This window comes from Prunus mume, linkage group LG5 (genome assembly GCF_029339155.1).
Source record: "Prunus mume cultivar Tortuosa linkage group LG5, ASM2933915v1, whole genome shotgun sequence".
NCBI classification, from domain to species: domain Eukaryota; kingdom Viridiplantae; phylum Streptophyta; class Magnoliopsida; order Rosales; family Rosaceae; genus Prunus; species Prunus mume.
The window spans coordinates 22,302,162-22,324,490 of NC_142702.1; the positions used below are offsets into that span (position 1 = coordinate 22,302,162).

At 33.4% G+C, this 22,329-nt stretch overlaps 1 protein-coding gene across 2 annotated transcripts; it reads left to right on the forward strand.

Annotated features, from left to right (window-relative positions):
* The first annotated feature begins 10,176 nt into the window (after positions 1-10,176).
* On the forward strand, positions 10,177-14,958 carry JAR1 (Auxin-responsive GH3 family protein). 2 transcript variants are annotated; one of them, XM_089052037.1, is made up of 6 exons: positions 10,181-10,474; positions 10,588-10,643; positions 11,789-12,096; positions 12,186-12,287; positions 12,378-13,177; positions 14,350-14,958. In XM_089052037.1, the coding sequence occupies exons 3-6, from the start codon at positions 11,804-11,806 to the stop codon at positions 14,892-14,894; spliced, it is 1,740 nt and encodes a 579-aa protein (XP_088908163.1). In that variant the 5' UTR covers positions 10,181-10,474; positions 10,588-10,643; positions 11,789-11,803; the 3' UTR covers positions 14,895-14,958. The 2 variants fall into 2 exon arrangements, with proteins under 2 accessions (XP_008233212.1, XP_088908163.1); XM_008234990.3 differs by lacking the exon at positions 10,588-10,643 and having other exon boundaries at positions 10,177-10,474.
* Positions 14,959-22,329: the final 7,371 nt, after the last annotated feature.

Consider the following 22,329-nt stretch of genomic DNA (forward strand, 5'->3'; position numbering starts at 1 on the left):
GTTTATCGTCCAAAAGCTGACCAATTAAACTTGGGTTAGTTTGATATTATTTTCAAAATCAAATGCTTTCATTTTCATTTTAGAAAAAAAAGGCATTAATTTCGTAGTGGGTTATCAGTTTGAGCACCCGAAATCATATCTTATCCACAAACCCAAACCAATTGGAATTTAGCCAGAAAAATCACCAAAACAACTTGGTATTGGCTTTCGATTCTCATTGCCAATAGTGGGCATAATTTTCCACGAAAACTCTGATTTTGAGTGAATGAGGGGGAAGAAAAATAAAATGCGACCACCAAATAAAAGATTCAAATTGTTCTTGCACGGGTTGTATTTTATTGTTTATATGTTCTGCTTTCGTGTTTGTAAAAACTCTCCTTTAGAGCAGTGTTCGTTTTGTGTGATCTTGTAATTGTCTTTTATATTAACGAATCTACTCTATTCTAAAAACAAAAACAAAGACCATAAAACTCAATTTGGGATTTAGCCAAACGCTATACGCATATAGATTTGAGTTCACTTGCAGCCATTTTGGTCGGCAGTGTATTTAAGTGGCATATTGCAAAAAAAAACACCACGCTTTTCATGTGACCATGTGAGTGAGTTTCGCAATCCGTCACTTTTCTCTCAAAGTATTGTGCTACGGTCCAAATACACAGACCATAAAGTTTCTCCCTTGCTTAATTCATTAATAAAATTCTATGGCCGGTCCACTGTTCCTTTTCACATGGATAGAGCGCATTCTAGTCAAAGATTTTATTTTATTTTATTTTGTTGTTGTCGGGTTCTTAAAGAAATGAAAACGAAAATAAATAAAAGATGTATAATTGGCGACGGATCTTTCACTCAATTCAATTCATTTGGGGATGAGCTTCTTGTGCTTTGGGAATGGGAGTGAATCATGAATGCGACTGTAAATATAATGAGGCACATGGGAATATAATAATCACAAAATTTAATATGTTTTTTTAGTAAGATATTTTTATTCTGGGAGTTTAAAATTTTCTAAGTGCCTAGAGTCTAGTATTTAGATTTTATATTAGAAAAAGAAATAATGAATGAGGGCGATTTGATTATATTATTATGAATTACAACAGAGAAATTGTCTTAATGATTAGATTGGTCCCATTTGGACCATCATTAGCGTTTCTATTTTTTCACCCTTGGTGAATGCTAAGCCTTACAAGACAAAAGCTGTGTAAAAAAGAAAAGGCTTCGTAACATGTTTCTTTTCTCTCTTTTTTACTTTTATATTTTTAGCGTGAAAACCATCTTATTTTACTTTCACGTTAAAAAGTACAAAAGATACATATTGTAATCACTCACGAACTACATTTTTTATTATCAGAATATCTATTTCTTTTCATCACCTTCTTCTTGGTTTTTTTTTTATAACGTTCATCTGGACATGTCTTAGCTGGGGATGAGCTTCCTGTGCTTTGGGTATGGGAATGAATACAATGAGGCACATGAGAATATACCAATCACAAAATTTAATATGCTTTTTTAGTAAGACTCTATGAATTGGTATGGTATTTTTTTTCCTTTTTCACATATTTTATTCATGTAAAAAAACTACATAGTTTTAGAGTTTAAAATTATCTAAGTGCCTAGAGTCTAAGGCGATTTGATTAATGGATCCAAATAACAACTGACAAAAAAGAAGAAGGCAAGACTTTAAAAGTGGGTTAATGGATCCAAATAACAACCAACCACATATAAGGCGATTTGATTATATTTTGGATTACAACAGATAAATTGTCTTAATGATTAGCTTGGTCCTATTTAGACCATCATTTTAGCGTTTCTATTTTTTTTCCCTTGGTGAATGCTAGCCTTACAAGACAAAAGCTGGGTAAATAAGGAAAAAGCTTCGTAACATGTTTCTTTTCTCTCTTTTTGGCTTCTACATTTTTCGGGTAAAGTAAAAATGATATTATCTTACTTTTATGTTAAATACAAATTTGTTGTTTTTAATAAAAGAAACGATTGAATTTTATTAGATTAATAGAAAAAAGAAGTGCGAAAGACACGTACTGTAATCACTCACGAACTACATATTTTCAGCATTCTTTTATCATCGGAATATCTATTTCTTTTCATCATCTTCTTCTCGTTTTTTTTTCTTTTGATAATGTTGATCTGGATACGTCTTAGCTGATATTTGAGTGTTGAATTTGGAGTTTTGATGCCTTGATGTTTTAGTGACATGGATTTCCACAAGGAAAATAGAAAGTAGTAGGTCGCACAATCTGCGGGGCTATCCTCTTCAACTTGAAGCGTTTTAGCCGCTGGAGATGAGACTGATGGAGATTGGGATTGGATTGGGATTGTACACAAAAGTTTTGTTTGGCTTTTGATATTGCGGCAGGCAAGTGGGTGGGCCGTAGACTTCTTACACTATGCTGTCTTGTCTTAATATAATCCTTATCGTCCTTCAAAAATTCCCCCTTTCATCTTTTTCGTTTTAAATTAAAGTTAAACTATCACTTTCAACCTAATTTAGATCCCCTCTCTCTCTCTCTCTCTCTCTCTCGAAACATACTCAATTGAATTCCTGTGGGCGTGCATGGATGCGTCAAATTCATGTAAAATCTGTTGCATTTCAGAAAAAGTGGTTCCCTACTTTTGGGAAAATCACTTCAACTTTTCTATATTTTTTTAAAATTAAAAACTATATTTATTATAATTAGTACAAATTTTAAACCCAAGCGAAATGCAGTTAAACAATTATGAAAATATGTAAATGAAACTTTAGTATGTTTTATTAATTGTTTTGTATGTTTATATATTGTTGCAAAAAAAAAAAAAAAAATTGCCTCAACCTCTTGTCACACCAAGTTTGGTAGTGGACAATACATGTTCTAAGGGCATTGCGCATGGCGTTTGTGGGGTTGAAGAATTACTACTTGTTTGAATTTATGTGTGTTCTTCTTCCAATCAGCCATGAGACAACAAGGACTTTCCCTTCTTATCAGAGAGAACTAGTAGAAGACCCACCTCTCTCAGTCTCTCGTCACTTTTTAGGCCACAAAAACAATAGTAAAAGATTCCCCTCTTTTTCCTTTGCTTTCTTACTAGAGTAATGCTTCTATGATGAAATTAAGTAATATGAAAATTAGTATGCAATAATAATTATCAATTTGGAATTTAGAAAACCAACTTCTTTTGCGTGAAGAAACGACCACTATACTTTTAATTTTTAAGTATATTTTTTGCTAATTTATGTCCTAAAAAATATTTTAAAAAAAATTCATCTATATATATAAAGTAAAAGGCAGAGAACGGTGAAACATTCAAAATATTCAAAATATCATAAAATACCCTTGGTTAATGTAAACATTAAGAATTAAAATTATTAATTAAATGAGGTTAATACAGTAAATTCACACATTTTCATATTTAAAAATTAAAATTAAAAGAAAAATAAAATAATGGATCATATTTTTATGGAACACAACTACCTATTATCTTTTTAAATTCTAAAATAAATTTAATTTTTTTAAAAAGCCTCTCGCAGTGAAGCGCATGCAGAGAGGCTAGTATATTTTAAAGACTAAAATTATTACAAACAATGAAAAATGTATACTTTGATAATAATAATAAAAATTCTAATTTTAGAAAAATCTAGATAATAAAATAATATTATCTTTAGTTTAAAATAAATATGAAATTGAATAATATATGATAGTTTTATCTATATCTATAGATATAAAGCAAAATGCAGAGAATGGTAAAACGTTCAAAATACCAGAAAATGCCCTTGGTTAATTCAAACATTAAAAATTAAAAATATTAATTAAATGAGGATAATATGGTAAATTTACATTTTTTATATTAAAACAAATTTAAATTTTAAAAAAATCAAATAATAGGTCCTACTTTTATGGAATATAACTACCCATGTTATCTTTTCTTAATTCTAAAAATAAAATAAAATAATAAAAAAGAAAACCAATTGGCACATGCTCACGCATGTGCCCATGGGATAGTCATAAAATTAATATACACTGGTGTAGCAAAATAAAATAATGAAGTGGAACCAAAAAACTGAAAATTTTAAAAATAAAAATAAATAGAAAGAAAAATCAGACCAACCAAAGAGAAAAGAAAAAAGAAACAATCAGAGCAATACATTGGGTATAAAATGAAAACGATAAATTATTTTTGTGTTGAATTTGTTTTTAGAAAACAATTCAAGTGAAAATAAAAACGACGTACCAAACACATTTTTTGTCAAAAAAAGAAAAGAAAACGGGGCCTTAAAAACGTTACCGAATGACCCCTTAGTTTTCAAGAAACAAAAGTTATTTTTTGCATAACACATAACAATATCTCAATTATAAGGAACAAAAAGAGAGGCTCATAGTGAATCCAAAAACTAACAAACAAAATACTACGCTATCACTTCACTTTAGATTTCAAGCTTTTAGAAACTGCTTTCATGAATATAAACCAGCTTTTTCTGGTACGTTACTGCTTCAGTATTTTTTAGATCCGAAAAGGTTTTAAATTTTCTTTTTGATACATAAAAGAAAAGGTTAAATATCTTCGAGAGTAAAGAATTTGCTTTATTCGGCAGACAAAATCTACATAGAAAAGGATCTTCCATATAAGCATGATTGAGCTCCTTGAAAGGGCCTTGCAATCTCTTAGTCAGAGAATAAGTTCTTAGACCTTTTAATTCAAGTACAGTACTTCGAGTGTAGAAGTAATTGCTTAAATTATAAATTATTTGCACGATCCTTGATTTTAAAGCCGAGAAATTTGCTTTTATCATAATTAATACAAGCACAACCACCTTTATAAGGCATCCTTCTGGAAACGTTCTTTATATCCATGAACTTTATTTATATTTTGCAAAATATTCAGATACGATTTTTTTATTTATTACATTGTTGACATTTGAAATATTCATAACGAAGCTTACAAAGTCTTAATGCAATGTCCAGATAGTTTACTTTTCTAGACAACCAATCAACATCAAATAGCTTAATATATATTTTTTCTTTTGTTTTTTTATTAGGAATCGAATCGCTTAGTTAATTGGGGAAATTTGACTTTTTCTCTTTAAAATTAGAAAAATAAATATGGAGAATAGCCAAGTCGTGAATTACTACGTATGGCTTGGCTTGGTTACCAAGCTGAGTCAGATGACATATCCAAATGGCGACCTCATATGAAAGCTGCCATCCAAGCGCTGCCAAATCGCAGTGGATGTGAACAATCATTGTGGGCAAGATTTTCTTTTCGGGGCTTAAATAATAGGATTTGCGTGTAAACTTAATATTGGCTGAAATTATAAGAGCCAATTGATTGGCCGAAATTATAACAACCAATTCATGATTTAAGATTTGAATTTTATGATTTTCACAATATCATAATGCGGAAATTCAATAGTATAAATGGTATACATACTTTGATCTTTCAGTGTATCAAGATATTTGTCTTGAGTGATCTGTCAATATAGAAGAAAATAAGTTTTCCTTTTAATATTAAATAAATCCGGTCATATTATGTGGGCCACATATATTCTATTATAAAATATTCTTACATTGCGTTTTAATCAATTTATTATTTTTTTATTTTAAAATCAATGAAGATAAAATATTAAAACTTAAAACCTCTTTGAATATTTTAAAAAATATATTATAAATCCTAATTCATAGTTTAACAATATATATCATACTTCTAATTGTAATATGGTCCCTAAACTTATACTAAAATTTCGTTTTGGTTATTAAAACTTTGGTTTGTATTCCAATTTAGTCATTTCGTAACATTTTTCGTTGGTTGTCAGAGGATAAGTGTATCCAAATTGATGGTTTTACCCCTCAAATAGATGGAAATTTTACGGAATTTGACGGAAAGACTAAATTGAAACACATGTAAGAGTTGGAGGACTAAAATGACTCAAAACCAAGATATCATGTTGACAAATTCTATGAAACTCGCAGGTACGGATACGTCTCACTTAATCATAAATCACAATCCATGATTTATCAATATAATATGTTAGGGTGCTAAATGGGAGAAAACTACCCTTGTATACATTCATTTGAAATGACATGATTAAAATACGGAGCCTAATTAGGACATTTGTTTTGAATATAACGATTTGTCATCATAACAACAAGGATAGGGGGTCACTCACTGGATTAAACTTCAACCGTGACAGTGAGTTTTTGATTGTTTGTGTATAAGCCGCCATGAATCGAATTTTGATTCTAAGTAGTACGAGTAGGACAATGCTCTACTTGTTTATATCTAGTTCCACTCACCTTTCACATGAATGGACACAAATTTGTCATGTCAATTGCTAATAAAAAAAAATTGATATAGTTATCAACGGGATATCATTGAGGTGAGAAATTGGTGGTTACAATGACCGCCATGTTTTTTACACAATTGAAAAACTTATTGTTTGTTTTGTTTTGTTTTGTTTTTTTTTTTTTTGCGGATTAGCCTTGCGGCTCAAATAGTACACAAGTTCATTTACTTTTTATAAAAAAATTGTTTATAGGAGCAGCTCAAAATAATTTAAAACGGGTACCATATAGGATTAAGTATTGTTTATATATTATTGGAAAATTTGCATAAATACTATATGAATTTTTAGGCGTTTACAAACTACACATCTTGTGGGCATTGACAACAGGAAATTTGGTTATATACGATTCAATTGAGAGGACAACGTTCTTTGTCAACTAGGACAAAGTATTATCACTTGCGAACTTTTAGGACAAGTCCAACAAAATATATATGTCATGCATGGCCCGATGGCCTCTCCCAGATGCCACATTTGCGGCATTTGAGTAATATACAATAATATATAGCTAATATACACTAATCACGGTTTGTATAAGAAAAATGTATTTGTACACTAATCACGGTTTCTAATACAGTTGGACTCCATATACACTGGTATAAGGTGGTCATCAATATAATCAATAAATATGCACAAATAGCATTATTGTGATTAAATTAATTTAAGTCATACGAGGCCCACACGATGTGGGCATATATGCCCTAGAAAATGAATAAATGGATAATAACTAAATTGCATTCCTTAAGTGAGAGGAAGTTCATGCCATAAGTTTTTTTAGTGTGAATATCACATCACCATCACCATGTAGTGTTATTGATTCAAACATTACGATATGAGTGGCAGGCAACACAGTTCATATTCCATGGACTCAAAATATAATATTAATATATAAATACGCATGTTATAAAAATAAATGAATGTAGAACACCACGTGGTGATGGATCACACAGAAAAAATTCTTGCTATATTTGAGTCGATGATAGTATTACAAATTCAAATAAGGGGATAATACTTTTAGTACTTTTGTTTGTAAGGGGACAATCAAATTTAAATAGGAAACCACCAAAAGATGCAATGGATTTTCATTCATATGGCAGGCGCCAAGCACGAGAACTCAAGCACAAGTACTGCCCAAGACAATCATCACATCACTCACAAATTGCCTTGTTCTTGAACTATAACTTTTACTTGGAAGATTTCGTTCTTCATCTCGTTGATAAAATAATGTTTAAACCCAAACTCAACATGCAATAATGAGGAAGACATTGACATCGAAAAAAAGAAAGAAAGTAATGTCTTTATTATGCCACTTAATATGTTGTTTTTAATCATCGAAAAAAAATGGATATATTTGATGTATTTCATTTTAGGGAAATTACTTGGGTCCTTAATTAATTAAACATATCAACTACAAATTAATTAAACAATATTGGACTTGATATCTAATCAGTACATATGACATATATGCTTATCTTATAATCAAAGTAAGACATTATTTCACATATAAAATAATAAGTTGTTTAAAGATGAAAAGTTGAAGTGGACTTTGTGGAGTATATATTGACTTAATTACACATTTTTGCCTAAATCGTATTTTCTGCCATTTTCATATTGTTTGGATGAATTTGATTGATTAGTATTTTATTTTCAAATAGTTCATCATTTCATTGCCTAAACTAAAAGGACAAAGAATTATAAATTTGAAAATTAATGAAAAAAATAAATAAATATAATTTGAATTATCTAGTGAAAAAAAAAATGAAGTGAAAAAAATTCAAATTAAATGGATTGGTTCTTGGGCCTCGAAAGTGTGACATCCCGCACACACAGCTTATTATACTGGAAGCTTCTTAAATAATAACTTATTGCCAAACAAAGAAAATGATGTATCAACAACAAAAATACAATAGAAAATGTGCCTATTCATCTCTCCGTATTTGTTGTAAGTTGTAATCCATTTGTGAGTAGTGGTTTTAACCTCTTTGTGGATAGTTGTCAGGACCGGCCTAGATGATAAATAAATGAGGCTCCTTCTTTCAATATGGACATGCGAAGAAAATAACAAATAAAGGATTTTACTTTTGCAACACGCAAATTAAAAAAGGTAATATGCATTATAGTATGACATATCTTCATATAAAAAAAAGATTAAGATATTTAATAATTTTACTAAATGAAGGAAATTACAAATTTACAAACCGCGTTCTAGCCCAAGGAAAGAGTTTGTTGTTTGCTTCTATAATGAGTCTCTCATGCCTATTGGAAATTGAAAAAATAGTTTGCTGGATAAATTAAATGGAACAAATATAAAGAAAAATTAATAAATCTGATTACTTTTTCAAATTATCATGCTCCTATCCTCTTGGGTCACCATCAATCTCAAAGACAACGATCAAAAAAGGAAAATTGAGAGTTTTTCACTCGTAGGGTTACAATATGAAAAAAGAGGGATGAAAGAAACTGAAAATAATGGATGGATTGAAGAGAGATTGGGAAAACGAATAATAAGTTTAAATGAGTATGATGGGAAACTAGGAGTAGGTGATGCAGCTTGTTGGGGTTTCTTTTGGGAAGAGGAATTGTGCCATTTAATTTTATCATGTGTTTTTTTTTTGACACCTCTAATCCCAAAGGCCGGTCCTGGTAGTTGTAGTAGTCCTCGTGGTTATTGTAGTTGTATTGCCCTTATGGTGTAATTTATGAATTGAATCCCTTACTGTTTTGATTATTAAAAAAAGAAAAGACTTATTCAATATGAACCGTTGGATAAATGTTTAAACAAAATAAAATAGAAAAAAAACCCAATATACTTGTATAAGTTGTTTCACTAAAATGTTAACAATATTAAGAGTAAATATGTAAAAAGAAAACGAAAAATAATTATTGCTTTGGCCTTGAAGATTAATGAACGTTTTGGATTAAAAAAAACATATCAATGAATGCTAATATTACCAACTAGTCTATATATTTGTGATGGTGGTGGTGATGACATTGGGGTGTTAGTGGTCATTATGACCAATGTAATTGGCTTGTGCAGTGTTTTCTTATTTTGACCCATTATGACAACGTATTAACTCAGTTTTATTAACTTAAGAATGATCACATAATGCCCTAGTCATGGGCTAAAGTTGTTTTAAATATTCCTAAAAATTCTAGGAATCCAAAGAAAAATAAGCAAAAGTTTTCAAAAAATAGCAAAGTATTAAAAGGCCGGTTTGGGTTGCTAAATGATCTCGAACGCTCAAAAAAATCCATACATCATGACAAATGAGTTTTACTCATTGCACCGTTCCCTTTAAAACGGTGGGTCATAAGCCCAAATCGGAGCTCAGGGCCCACACTTGTAACTTGTTGGTTTTGCCTTTTAACGCACGATGCTCCAACTCCTTTTCTATCGTTTCAGCTATATCATATTTGAATCTCTTTTATTTACCAAAAAGAAAATAAGAGAATGGTGATATATTAAAACAGATTACCACATTCAGTGCAATTTGAGCTCAATATTGTTAGAGTGATGATTTCCCCACTCCTTTTTCTTCTATTTTATCCACTTACACTCCTTTTTTATAACTAAAAAGGAGTGTAAGTGGATAAAATAGGAGTGGGGAAATCATTGCCCTATTGTTATTCTTTTAGTATTTTCCATCCTTTTTAGAAGGTCTTAAAAACAATTTTCAGAATAAATAACTAAAATCATTAATGATGTGAAATTTTAAAAAATAAAAATAAAATAAAAGGAAATTACACATCCCAAAGCACACGCAAACCGTCATCCAAAAAATAAAAAGAAAAAGAAAAAGCCAACTGGGTAATATTGCCTATATAAATATTCCACCTCCACAAAGAATCTTCACTCACTCCCAGTCTGAATTACCCAAGCCAAGCTCGACACTTCGGCCTTTGGTCTCAACCCCCAAAGCCACATTTCTTACTTTATCTCTCTAGAAACTATCTTCTGTTTGCTTCCGCAGCAGAAAAATTGCATCAAATTCGGTGACTTTGTAACCTTTTCTTCTTCCACAGTGCTTTGGTTCCTGTGCCTGCTATCATCCTCTATCAGTTGGCTTCGAAATCCTGGTTCCTTCTGTCAACGTCAAAAACAGAGCACTCTGTTTTCCTCTGTCTCTCTCAGAATTCGATTTACAGGTATTGTTCTTCCTGGCTGTTCACTGTTAGTCTTGGAATTCAGGTGGGTTTTGAGGTTTTGACATAACAAACGAGCTTAAGTCTCTTTCTTTTGTTCTCTTTGGGTTTTCCAGCGAGCCAAGCAGAGTAGACTTTTGGGCAATTGAGTTTACGGTTACAAGCTGTACAAGTCTGATTTTGTCTCTCACTCTCTCTGGTTGTTGATTTTCCATTTCTTTTTCTTTGAATTTGAAAAGTCGTTTCTTTTTCCAGAAAAGGTTTTTCTGTTTTCTATTTTGGAAATTCTCTGTTTTTTTTATTTTCCCCTTGTGGACAAGGCCAACTTTTGAAGCTCGTTTTTCACATGGTTTCGATTTTAATATGTTACTGCTTTTGTTAATGATCAATTTTACTCATTTGGATTTCGAATTCCTATTGAGTACAAGCTATAGTTGGGTATTTGAAGCACTAATTGGATGAATTTCAACCCCTTGGGGCTTTAAATTTGCTTAATTTCTTTCTTTATCTTATTGAATTTTCGATCTTTTAATCCTTTTGTCTTAGAATTAGATATGTTTCCTGGAAAGGTGTTCAGAGTTGACTGCGTTGACTGCACTCAGTTAAAGACGAAAGCTTAGAAGCTTCACGTTCTGGTTCTCAAGTTGGAGGACTCTTCTGATAGGAGATTATTAGTCATCCTTTTTGCTCAACCGTGTGTTCAACTTCAACCTGCTTTTGGAGATTTGACTTTACTTTCTATTGCATAGATTAGCTAGTTTTGTTTTTATTTATGAGAAGATTAGCTATTTTCTTTCATTTTTCATCAATCAAGTCTTTTTTCCTGTTTTATCCTTAAAAAATAATTGCAATCTTTTTCTTGAATGCTCGTTGAAGTCTGTTTGGTTGCTCAGAAAGCTGAGGAAAAGAAAGGAGCTCTGAGTTTTCAGAAACTTTACTTTCACCGACTTTTTAAATAAAATTATCATGTATCCAACTGCCCCTCTGCCTGCTGGTTGTGATAAGCTCTAATCTACAACCAGTTGGAGGTGTTCATAGTTGCCTGAAAGTCTAACAGTTTGTTACAAGGCATCTGAATGATTTTTTTATTTTGAATGGCTCATAGCTATTTGTCGCTTTCTTCCCCCTGCCAGCGTTTTTGCCCTTTTTCTTTTTTGCTGAGTGAGAATGGGGTGTATTAGAATCTCAAGTGAATTGATTGTTTCAATTAAATGATCATAGTTTCATTTGTTAGTCCTTTAAAGGTTCAATATAAAACTTGTTCTATTTTTGAATCCTTAGAGTTGTATTTGGTGCTGATTTTTGTTTCTGGTAAAGTCTGAATTTGTGAGGATGTTGGAGAAGATGGAAGAGTTCAACATGGAGAAAGTCATAGAGGACTTTGAAGCAATGACAAAGGACGCCGAGAGGGTTCAGAGACAGACCCTTAAGAAGATCTTGGAAGAAAATGCATCAGCGGAGTACTTGCAGAATCTAGGACTAGATGGAAGAACTGACCCAGAGAGTTTCAAGGCTATTGTTCCCCTTGTTACTCACAAGGATTTGGACCCTTATATTCAGAGAATTGCAGATGGTGATTCCTCTCCCATTCTCACTGGGAAACCAATCACAACCATCTCATTAAGGTACTTATGAAATCTTCTATTTTACTACTTCATCACTTAGAATTTCTGTTGGAGAAGTTTTGTTTTCTGATATGTTGCACGATATGCAGTTCTGGTACTTCTCAGGGAAGGCCAAAGTTCATACCTTTCACTGATGAGTTGATGGAAACTACCATGCAGATATTTCAAACGTCTTTTGCCTTTAGAAACAGGTACTGATGCATTTGAGTTTAGCACTCACCTATCTTTCAATTTTCCTCCTTTACTTTTTCTGATGATCTAAAATGAGGCCTATTGTTCAGGGAGTTTCCTATTGTGAATGGAAAGGCCTTGCAGTTCATCTATTCCAGCAAGCAGTTCAAAACAAAAGGTGGTTTGGCAGCTGGAACTGCCACCACCAATGTGTATAGTCGTTCACAGTTCAAGAACACGATGAAAGCAATGCAGTCCCAATGCTGCAGCCCTGATGAAGTAATATTTGGTCCTGATTTCCACCAGTCCTTATATTGCCATCTCTTATGTGGGCTAATATTCAGGGATGAGGTTCAGTCGATATCTTCAGCATTTGCTCATAGCATAGTCCTTGCATTCAGAACCTTTGAATTACTGTGGGAAGAACTCTGTGCTGACATTCGAGACGGGGTCCTCAGCAGCCGAATCACAGCCCCGTCAATCCGAGCAGCTTTGTCAAAATTGCTCAAGCCAGACCCTGAATTGGCTGAACTCATTTATGAAAAATGTTCAGGATTGAGTAACTGGTATGGATTGATACCAGCACTTTTTCCAAATGTCAAGTACATTTATGGTATTATGACAGGGTCAATGGAGCCTTATCAGAAGAAGTTGAGGCACTATGCTGCGGGCTTGCCTTTGTTGAGTGCTGATTATGGCGCTTCTGAAGGGTGGATTGGAGCAAATATCAACCCCAAAATACCCACCGAGTTCACCTCTTATGCTGTGCTCCCTAATATTGGATATTTTGAATTTATCCCTCTGAGGAACAACATTGGTGACCAGGAGCTCTGTGTGGAGCCCAAGCCAGTAGGTCTGACTGAAGTCAAGGTTGGTGAAGAGTATGAGGTTGTTATCACTAATGTTGCAGGTAATTCCTCTATTTATTTATTTATACAAGTGATAATCTGCTTTAATCTAATCTAAACTACGGAGAGGGGGATTCCAACTCGGGTGATGTCTGCTCCTTTATTTAAATTATAATTAGCAATAAAGTTTGCTTCCTATGAGTCTACAATATGCAGAGTGATTTCAAATTCAATATGCTTACTATGTCAAGCCTTGTTTTCTCAAGAACTGTGCTTCTGAAAAATCTATTATTAATCCATGAATTCATCCTTTTAAAGTATACCAAACTTGCCTTTTTCTTGCCAGTCCCATTAAATGGGCTTCTAGAAACCTAGATTTGACCTTAAATGCTGACCATGTGACCCTAGAGCCAGAGGGCAACTGCTTCTATCCTTGTGCCATAGCCCTCCTCTCCTCCATGCTGTACATTGTTCTTTACAATTATTATTTTGTTTCTCTGTATTGTCCCTAATGAGATTCTGAAGTCTCACTAGTTGACGTGACTAAGCCAGCTGGCTTAGACATATGCATCCATTATTGTTTTGATTCAATCACAGAATAATCTTTAAACACAGTGAAAAAGCATTATACAATCCTCTAGCATATGATCCTTCTATAGTTGTAGTTGGCATATTTGATGTCCCCCATAATGTATCAACATCAGAAATGCTCGATTTGAATGCTGCGTTGTTAATCTCATTGGTCTGAACGTCGAGGTCCTGTGCTAGGTCTGTGGGGCTTGCTCTATGCAGATACAGACACAATCTTCTGAGAGGAAACAGATTTGTTTTCTTGTTCAGCATGCGTGGCACTTTATATAATTAATCATATAGCCTTGTATTCTCTGTCAACTTGCAAGTATTTTATAGTATCCGTACTTTTGTTCTCAAAGTTATCCGACTCTCATTTGATCTGGGTAGGCCTGTTCAAGTTTTTCCATTGCTATCTTCATAGTATATGATGCATGAATAATGCAGCAGCACAGTTAGTAAAATTAATAGTAATCTAAAGTTAAAAGTACATCTTAATCAGATTAACATGATTTAAATATGCTTAAAAAGAGGTAGATTTTGTATTTTAGTTCTTGGCCATGGAATCTTGAATCCACAAGTCGTCATACAAGTCTTGCTCTTTTATATGAAATATGAGCTGCCATCTCTTGTGCTTTAAAATCTGATCAAATTCAATGTGCAGGTCTCTACCGTTATAGGCTAGGAGATGTAGTGAAAGTTGTGGGCTTCCATAACTCAACCCCGGAGATTAAATTCATGTGCCGGAGCAATCTTCTCCTTAGCATCAACATTGACAAGAACACTGAGAATGATCTGCAGCTAGCTGTTGAAGAAGCTGCCAAGCTGTTAGCTGCAGAAAAATTGGAAGTTGTTGACTTCTCAAGCCATGTAGACTTGTCCACAGATCCTGGTCACTATGTCATCTTCTGGGAATTGAATGGTGAACCAAGCCAAGAGGTTCTTAGTGAATGCTGCAACTGTTTGGATAAATCTTTTGTTGATGCAGGGTACCTTAGCTCGCGCAAGATCAATACCATAGGTCCGCTCGAGCTTCGAATTCTTCGGAAGGGAACCTTCCAGAAGATTCTAAACCATTACCTAGCACAGGGAGCTGCTGTTAGTCAGTTCAAAGCCCCAAGATGTGTAGGACCTCACAACAACATGGTTTTGCAAATCCTTTGTGGCAATGTGGTTAGGAGTTTCTTTAGTACCGCCTATAATAATTAAGTGTATACACACTGTTCAAATTGAGTGTTGATATATGAACACATTCTGTTTTTACTTTGTGACAGTTTGGTAACGTTGGCAGAGAACATAGATGGAACTCTTAACTTATCCTAATCCATTTCATAAGCGATAATTACTTATTGATATTAAATCCGAATAATTTCCCCACCTTTCATCTATTCATGTGCAATAAATGTAGCGTCGATGATGAAGAAAAACAACTTTACAGGTCAAAATATAACTTTCATGGAAGATGTTGACAATGGAAAACCCCCATTCACGTGTAATGTCGTGGTATTAGGTATCTTTTGGCATTAACACAGAGACTTGAGCCAAGCGCCATCTCCATTCTTTTGTTTATTTATTTAATATGGTGAAGCAGGGCCACATGAGTCTCGTCCACCACAGACAAAATTTAAACCTAATTTAAGTAGGTGTCTGACAATGCATTCCTTGATAAAATAATAGCATTCTTACTTTGTCTAATTTGACGTGCATAAACAAATAATAGGTGGAGATTGTTTTCTTTCATGAAAAGGCCCAAAGCAATCTAATATTCGATTGCTACTTTACCTTTACAAGTTGACATAGATTTTGCCCTATAGAAAATATTTTTAATGGAGTAAATATGTCACCTAAACACGACTTCTGGCTTGTTATTAGATTGCTACTTGAGCTTTACAAGTTAACATATATTTTTCCCTATAGAAAGTATTTTTAATGGAGTACGTATGTCACCTAAAAACGACTTCTGTTGTGGTATTCTTATTTTCACACCAATTAATCAAACTCCACCACGACCAAATGGATTTATGAAACATTTCTTACAACAATAATTACGGTCAACATCGAATAAAATTTCAATCATTAGCTCTATTAATTTTCAATTGATCTCGTTGGCGTTTAGAATTAGTGAGAGTGGGTCGAAAAATGGGTTGGAATTAGGTTTGATTGAGGATTTGATTCTATTTTACAGTAACAGAAAAATACCTCAAGTGATTAAGAGCATTTGCAATGGTTGCTCTACTATTCATTTAAGTTCAGTTTAATATTTCAATTTATTGAACTTTTTTGGCAGCTATTGAATTGAATTGCAGTTTTACTTGCAGCGGTGCAGTTCAATAACTTACAAATAAAAATTATATTTTTAAAATATCCTTTTAAATGATTGAATAAAGTTAATCACGATAAGAATTATACAATTAAAATGGTTTCGAAGAGATCTTTAAAAAGAGACAAATTTTGAATATATATATATATAAGAAATTAATAACAAAATTTTCTTTGGTTGATGACAATATTATACGAACACTTTTTTTTTTAATGAAGAATTGGAAGTTGAAAAATAAATGAGAACACGTTAAAGCATCTCTTTTTTAGAGTATTGAATAACAAAATTGAATATGAATAGGCAAAATTAAAAAGTAAAAAGTAATGTTGTCCATGTGTCAATAAAAGAGAGGTTGTAGAGTTATTATGGTGGACCAACTTATTTAAATGAATTTCATTTTAGAGTTCATTTCATTAACCTCGAAAATTGACTATTAATCCTTGAAATGAAATATTGATCTCTAAAATAAACTTACTCTTACACCTGAAGATTCAATTCCTCATTTCTCAATATCACTTTTATTAAAAATATGTAAGGAATTGTAAGTTCATTATTTTAAAAAACCAATCAAGTTTATGCATTTTTACAAACATATAACCGAGGCAGACAAAAGAAGAAGGAAAAAAAGACAAAAATCAGAAACATGCACTTCGTTGTTGTATGGGTTACACATGGTAAAAGACTGTCACATATTAGTCCAACTAGCCCAAATAAGAAGGAAGATTGTACGTTCAATATTCTTTTATTTTGGTCTTCTTGTTAGGTACTGTTAATTAAAGCATACTTCCTCATTTGAACTTAAAACGTGTTTCAATATTTTGAAGAGAAATATCGCAAAATTAAGAGCTAGTTGATCTACTATTGCGTACATCAGACTGCAAATCGTGCTTAAGCAGTTCATGATTTAATGCATAGCTAATTAAGAACAATAATTCAATGGTCCTTCCTTGGACTATATACAGAAGCTCCTCTATCAATTCATTGAAATTTTTTTTACAAGCCAGATAATATGGATTTTATACCTCTTTGATGAAAGTTAATATGGATTTTGTTGCCTTCTGTGGTAGATAGCACCACATTTGATACCCTTGTTAATTTCTTTCTTTTTCAGTAGTGTGTTCAAAACCATACAAACTTCTAAATGTAGATTGGTGAAGAGCACCTGTGATTAAAATTTGGAGCACCACATGCATGATTTGCCTTGCTTATTGTCTTATCCCAATATGAATAATGAGCACGATCTGTCATGCTTCTGTTAAAAGACAATGTTATCCTCATCAAATTTTCACATGATACTGATGAACAAGAAGGAAAAAAATCTCCCTATAAAGGGCACTACAGTAATTCCAAAGGCATATCTATCCTATTCAATTTGGGGTGCATCCACCAAAACATGGTGTGCCCATTATAAAATAGATACAAGAGAACCTGTATGTAATTGGGACTCACAGAATATTGCATGCTTGTCACTTGTCAGCCCAACTCTCATATACTTTTAATCAGTCTATTGAAACAATCTTGGTGCCAAGGAAAATTTCAGACCAAAAAATATGCAAGAAACATTGAAACGCAGAGAAGAAGATCATCAGAAAGAAGAGGCAGAATTGGGCATATGGGATTGTGGCAGCCCCTTATATGACTCCCATGAATTGGTCACAGTCAGTCATCTGATCGAACGGCATCTAATGGCATTGCCATCTCTAGGAGGATCAAGGCGGTTCATCACCAATCTCTCTCATCATCCATCATCAGAGATGGCCTCCTTGAGTGCCACTACCATATCATCGAGGGAGGGCAAAGGGTCATCTTCTTCTTCCACGGTAGGTGGCTTGAGTGAATTTATGGGGATTGGGAAGATTTGGAAGTGGAGGGTTGTGTTTGGAGGAAGAAAAGACAAGGCCAAGAAAATGAAAACAGGGTTGTCTGGCTTTTGCAATTTGATTGATCTATGGAGGCAAAAGGATGACAGGTGAAGTTCCAGTGTTTGAAAAGCACAAGTTTATATATACATACCTGTATATTTTATTTTCCTCATTCTTGCTTTCTTCATTTGCATCGATGAATGAAGATGCCAAAAGAAAAACAAAATGTATATTTCTGGTTTATTTTGCTTCTTTTGTGATTCAATTTAATCTTATTTCTAAATCATAAATCTGTTCGTGAGCTCTATATGAATAAAGTAAGGCAATCTGTCCATTCTTTTTTATTTGTCCCGCGCATTACGTCAAACTCTAATAATAACTAGGCATGGCATAATACGTAAGTCCTATGACTGCGATGTGTCACGCATATTGCAGAAAATGGGAAGAAATTCAAGTTGAATGAAGTATGATGGAATTGAAGTGGCAGGAAATATGATGGAATTGAAATCTTGGGTTCAATTGGTCATACAAACAACCACAAAAACTTGATTATCCAGAAGTTGATGTAAGATTACAGTTCTATTCTAACAATGGAATTAATAAATAATCAAATTATCTAGTGGAGCACCCAAAAAAGAGAAGGAAAATAAAAACCTTGAGCAAATTACACTGCTGTAATTGGTGTTTGGCTTTTTTCTTCTCCCCACTTGAGTCTGAAGTGGGCTGTCTCCTTGGGCTACTAAAATACAAGAGAGTCAACGAAATTCGATTACACAGCAAAAATGCATGTTTCATCACCGTCATGTCGACTTCTCGCAACTACTGTTTTGCTGCAATTGTTTGTGAATTTCCAAAATGGATGGCACTCACTGCTATACCCTACAAGGCAGGGACTTAGTGGGTTTGCACCACCTCTAAATAACACCAGTGCTGAAATTTTCTCCTCCCTTTTTTTGGGCCGTATATTTTTTTGACCAGAGTGTTGAAGACGGATAATAAAAGTTGGATAGCATTAAAAGTCACACCACTTCTAGTTTACACTATATAAGTTCATAAAAAGGAAATCAAATCTTCAAGAACATTTCTTTTAAGACATCAGTATATAGCACACTAGTGTTTTAGGTAGCTTGTATAATGATGATAAACCATGCACTCATCCTTCCACTTACATTCACGATCATCATCGACGCATTTGTGATTGGGATGTAAATGCATTGTTTGCAACCCAAAAAAAGGATAAACTTGTTATAAGGAAGAAGAGAAAGTGAAAACCCTAATAGAGAAATGTATTTTTTTTTTGGCCTCTCAAGCCCTTCCTCTTCCTTTCTCTATGTTTCTCCCTCCTCGATTTAGGTTTTGCCCCTCTCTATGGTGTTTTTGTGCATTCTTTACCATGGTGGTCTATTTTGTCTCTAAGGTTTGGCCTTATTTATCATTGGCCCAAGAAAATGAAAAAAAATTGGAATGGGCGTTGAATTAAGCCTGATGTGTGAGACTTAGGATCCAATATCTAAGAATTCTATAGTGAATATGAGCCTTAAGTGATGCCCTATCTCTTAATCGTTGAATCAAATTGGTTAGTTTAATTCAAAAATTAAGAAATAAGACTTCACATAAGTGCCATATATAAAACCTTCACTATAGAATGACTCTGCTACTTGCTAGGCAGCTTGTGTGAGGCACTATATTTGTTTTAGGCCGGCCCAAAACACAGCCAAAACTTTTCTCTAAGTTTTCTTGACCTCGTCGAAGCTCCAAATCTAGGAACAACAATGATAATATGAATTTTATATACTGCTTTCAAGGAAGTAGTATGAATTTGATTGTTTAGTTTATTTTCCTTGGTATACTTTTATTTGTTTCATTGATGTTTTATGTTTGGAGGCCGATGAGATGCCCAAAAAAACACCTCTATAAATGCATGATTACAAAACATTAAAATAATAAGATTAACCATGGTTAATTTTTTTTAATTTAAAAAACAAGTAGCATAATCAAAAGGAGAAAGGAGAAAAGGAAAGTTAGCAAACTCAGACTCTTGAATCATGCGTGCACGTAAATTGAGTGAATTTATTTATCATTTTCTTCCTGTGAATGTCAGTATGATTATTGACATGAAAATTATCCTTTTCAGTAACAAATTAGTGTATTGTTTTACAATTGGGAAAAGTATTTTTCTTGACATGTCAAGAGAAAACTATAAGAATTTGATAAAGTTCCAAGAGAGAAAGTCCACATATGGGTTTAATTTGATTATTTTAAACATGCAAATCATTTGAGATATTCGAGAAAACTAAATTGAAAACCAAGCTATAGAACCAAGCTATGGTTTTGGAAAAGTTAACGTTATTTTGAATAAGACTAGCACATGGAATTTTGGATATAAGACCAAAAAGATAAATTGGAGGAGATGATACAGCCTAGGGACTCTATCTGCCCAAACTCTTCTATATACCCAAACTCCTCCTCCTCAACTTGGGTGACTCAAAGCAAGTAAATCATATACCAAAGTTCACCTATTCAGCTATATGGGTTTGTGTTTCAGTCTCCCATGGATATGGGTTATGTGTAATTGTCATCTTTGTTCCAAAAAGAAAACAAGATTCCATACACTTGAGAGTTTTGTTAACTGCACTAAGTTTTAAAGATTACACAACTTGCTGACTGAGGACCATTGAAAGTCCGCAGTGGTTTGGATTCCCCCTCCCCTTATAGCACCCAAAATCAAACTCCAGTAGAATTTCTTTCTTCCAATGTAACAATATTAAAAAAGGAGCACGAGAAAATATTGACTTTCATAGAAAAGTCTTATCCTAGAATCTTGCTACTTTATTTATACATAATGCAAATTAAAATACAATTGTTGGTTTTACTCCAACTCAAGTTGTTCCATTCTTTGCCTCCTTACCAAGTAAGTAACTGGACCAGATAACATCCTCTCTTTTTAAAATTTTTAAATTTTTTTTAAAAAAACCCAATTTGAAATAAACTATATATTTGAGAGGTGATTGGAAATTATTAGTGTTGAATGCTTGAAACTTTGTTTGCTTGTAAGTAGAGAGTAGTTGTTATGCATTAAAATGCAATCAATACGGTTTGTTTTGTATCAGCAAGCAAAAAGGAGGACCCAATCAAGAAGGGGGTTTTTGCTTGTGTCTGAAGCATGTTTAGCCAATGAGTGTGCCGTAATATTTGCCTCTCTCTTGGTCTAGTGGCAGATTTTCAGAGCCAGCAATTTTCTTAGCAATGACTTCACATTTTCATAGCTATTGTCGCTAATGAAAGGCAAACCTCCAAAGCCAGTTGTAAATCAACAATTGTGGCCAACAGTTCAACCACTTCAGCTTCCATTCAAAATTAATGATCTTGTTTATTTCCGCTTACCAACACCAACCCTGTTTTTGCTTCCCTGCTGGACACTATGCAGTGTGCACCATCAATATTTACTCTCATGAGTAAATGTAAATGTTGGTTCCTTCATGTCTTTACCATGCGCAATCATGGATACAATTTTATTGCCAATTTGTTACTTTCTTACACAAAATCAACTACCCATCAACCCATATAATGTTTTTGCATGCATATGTGCATTTTCAAAGGGTAGAGATAATACCACTCCAATTTTAGTTTCACCCACTTCAAACTGAGTATTTTTATAGTTTTTTCTACTCATAATTAGAAAGTGTAGGAAGAGTGTCAATATCGCTACTATTTTCAAACGACAAAGAAAATTTCCAATTCGGGGTACACTGTAAAGAAAGATGTAACTCCCATATATAGTTTTATCCAACATCTTCAAATTTCCAATTATGTGATCTGTAGAAAAATATGTAACTCCCATATATAGTTTCATCCAACGTCTTCAAATCAAATATAGAATCCCAAGGCTTGCAAAAGAGAGAGGTACAAAAGATGAAACTCCCAGTCCCAAAACCAATGTGTTACAATCTTATAACTAGATAGACCATCTCATAAATGGTCCAATACCCCATGGGCAACAACATGCTCTCTAATACATGTAACATGTCCAAGCAGCAACTTTATATATTGGGACCCCTACCTTTGGTTGTGCCATTAAAATTCCAGCTTGCAAACATGATTTCCAGTTGAGCCAAAAACCATTCAAATTCATTAAAACAAACAAGACCCAATCTTTTTTCTCTTCTGCATTTTTTTTTTTTTTTTGACTCATCTTTTCATCAAAATCTTCATAAAAGTCAAAATCTGGCAGTGAGAGATGTGAATGGCAATAAGTAGTAGTTGATAGGACGACAATGCCACAATGGACAAATGGTTAGGGCCCACTAATAGTCAGGTGTGGGGTGGGGCCAGTGGGGTTGATTGAGATTCGTATAGAGACTAGTCGTCAGACGTGTCATGAAAACGCACCTTCTTTAGTTTTTCCTCTCTCTCTTTTTTCTTCTTTCCACCTTTCACATCGGCCAAAACAGTCCTTTTCTCT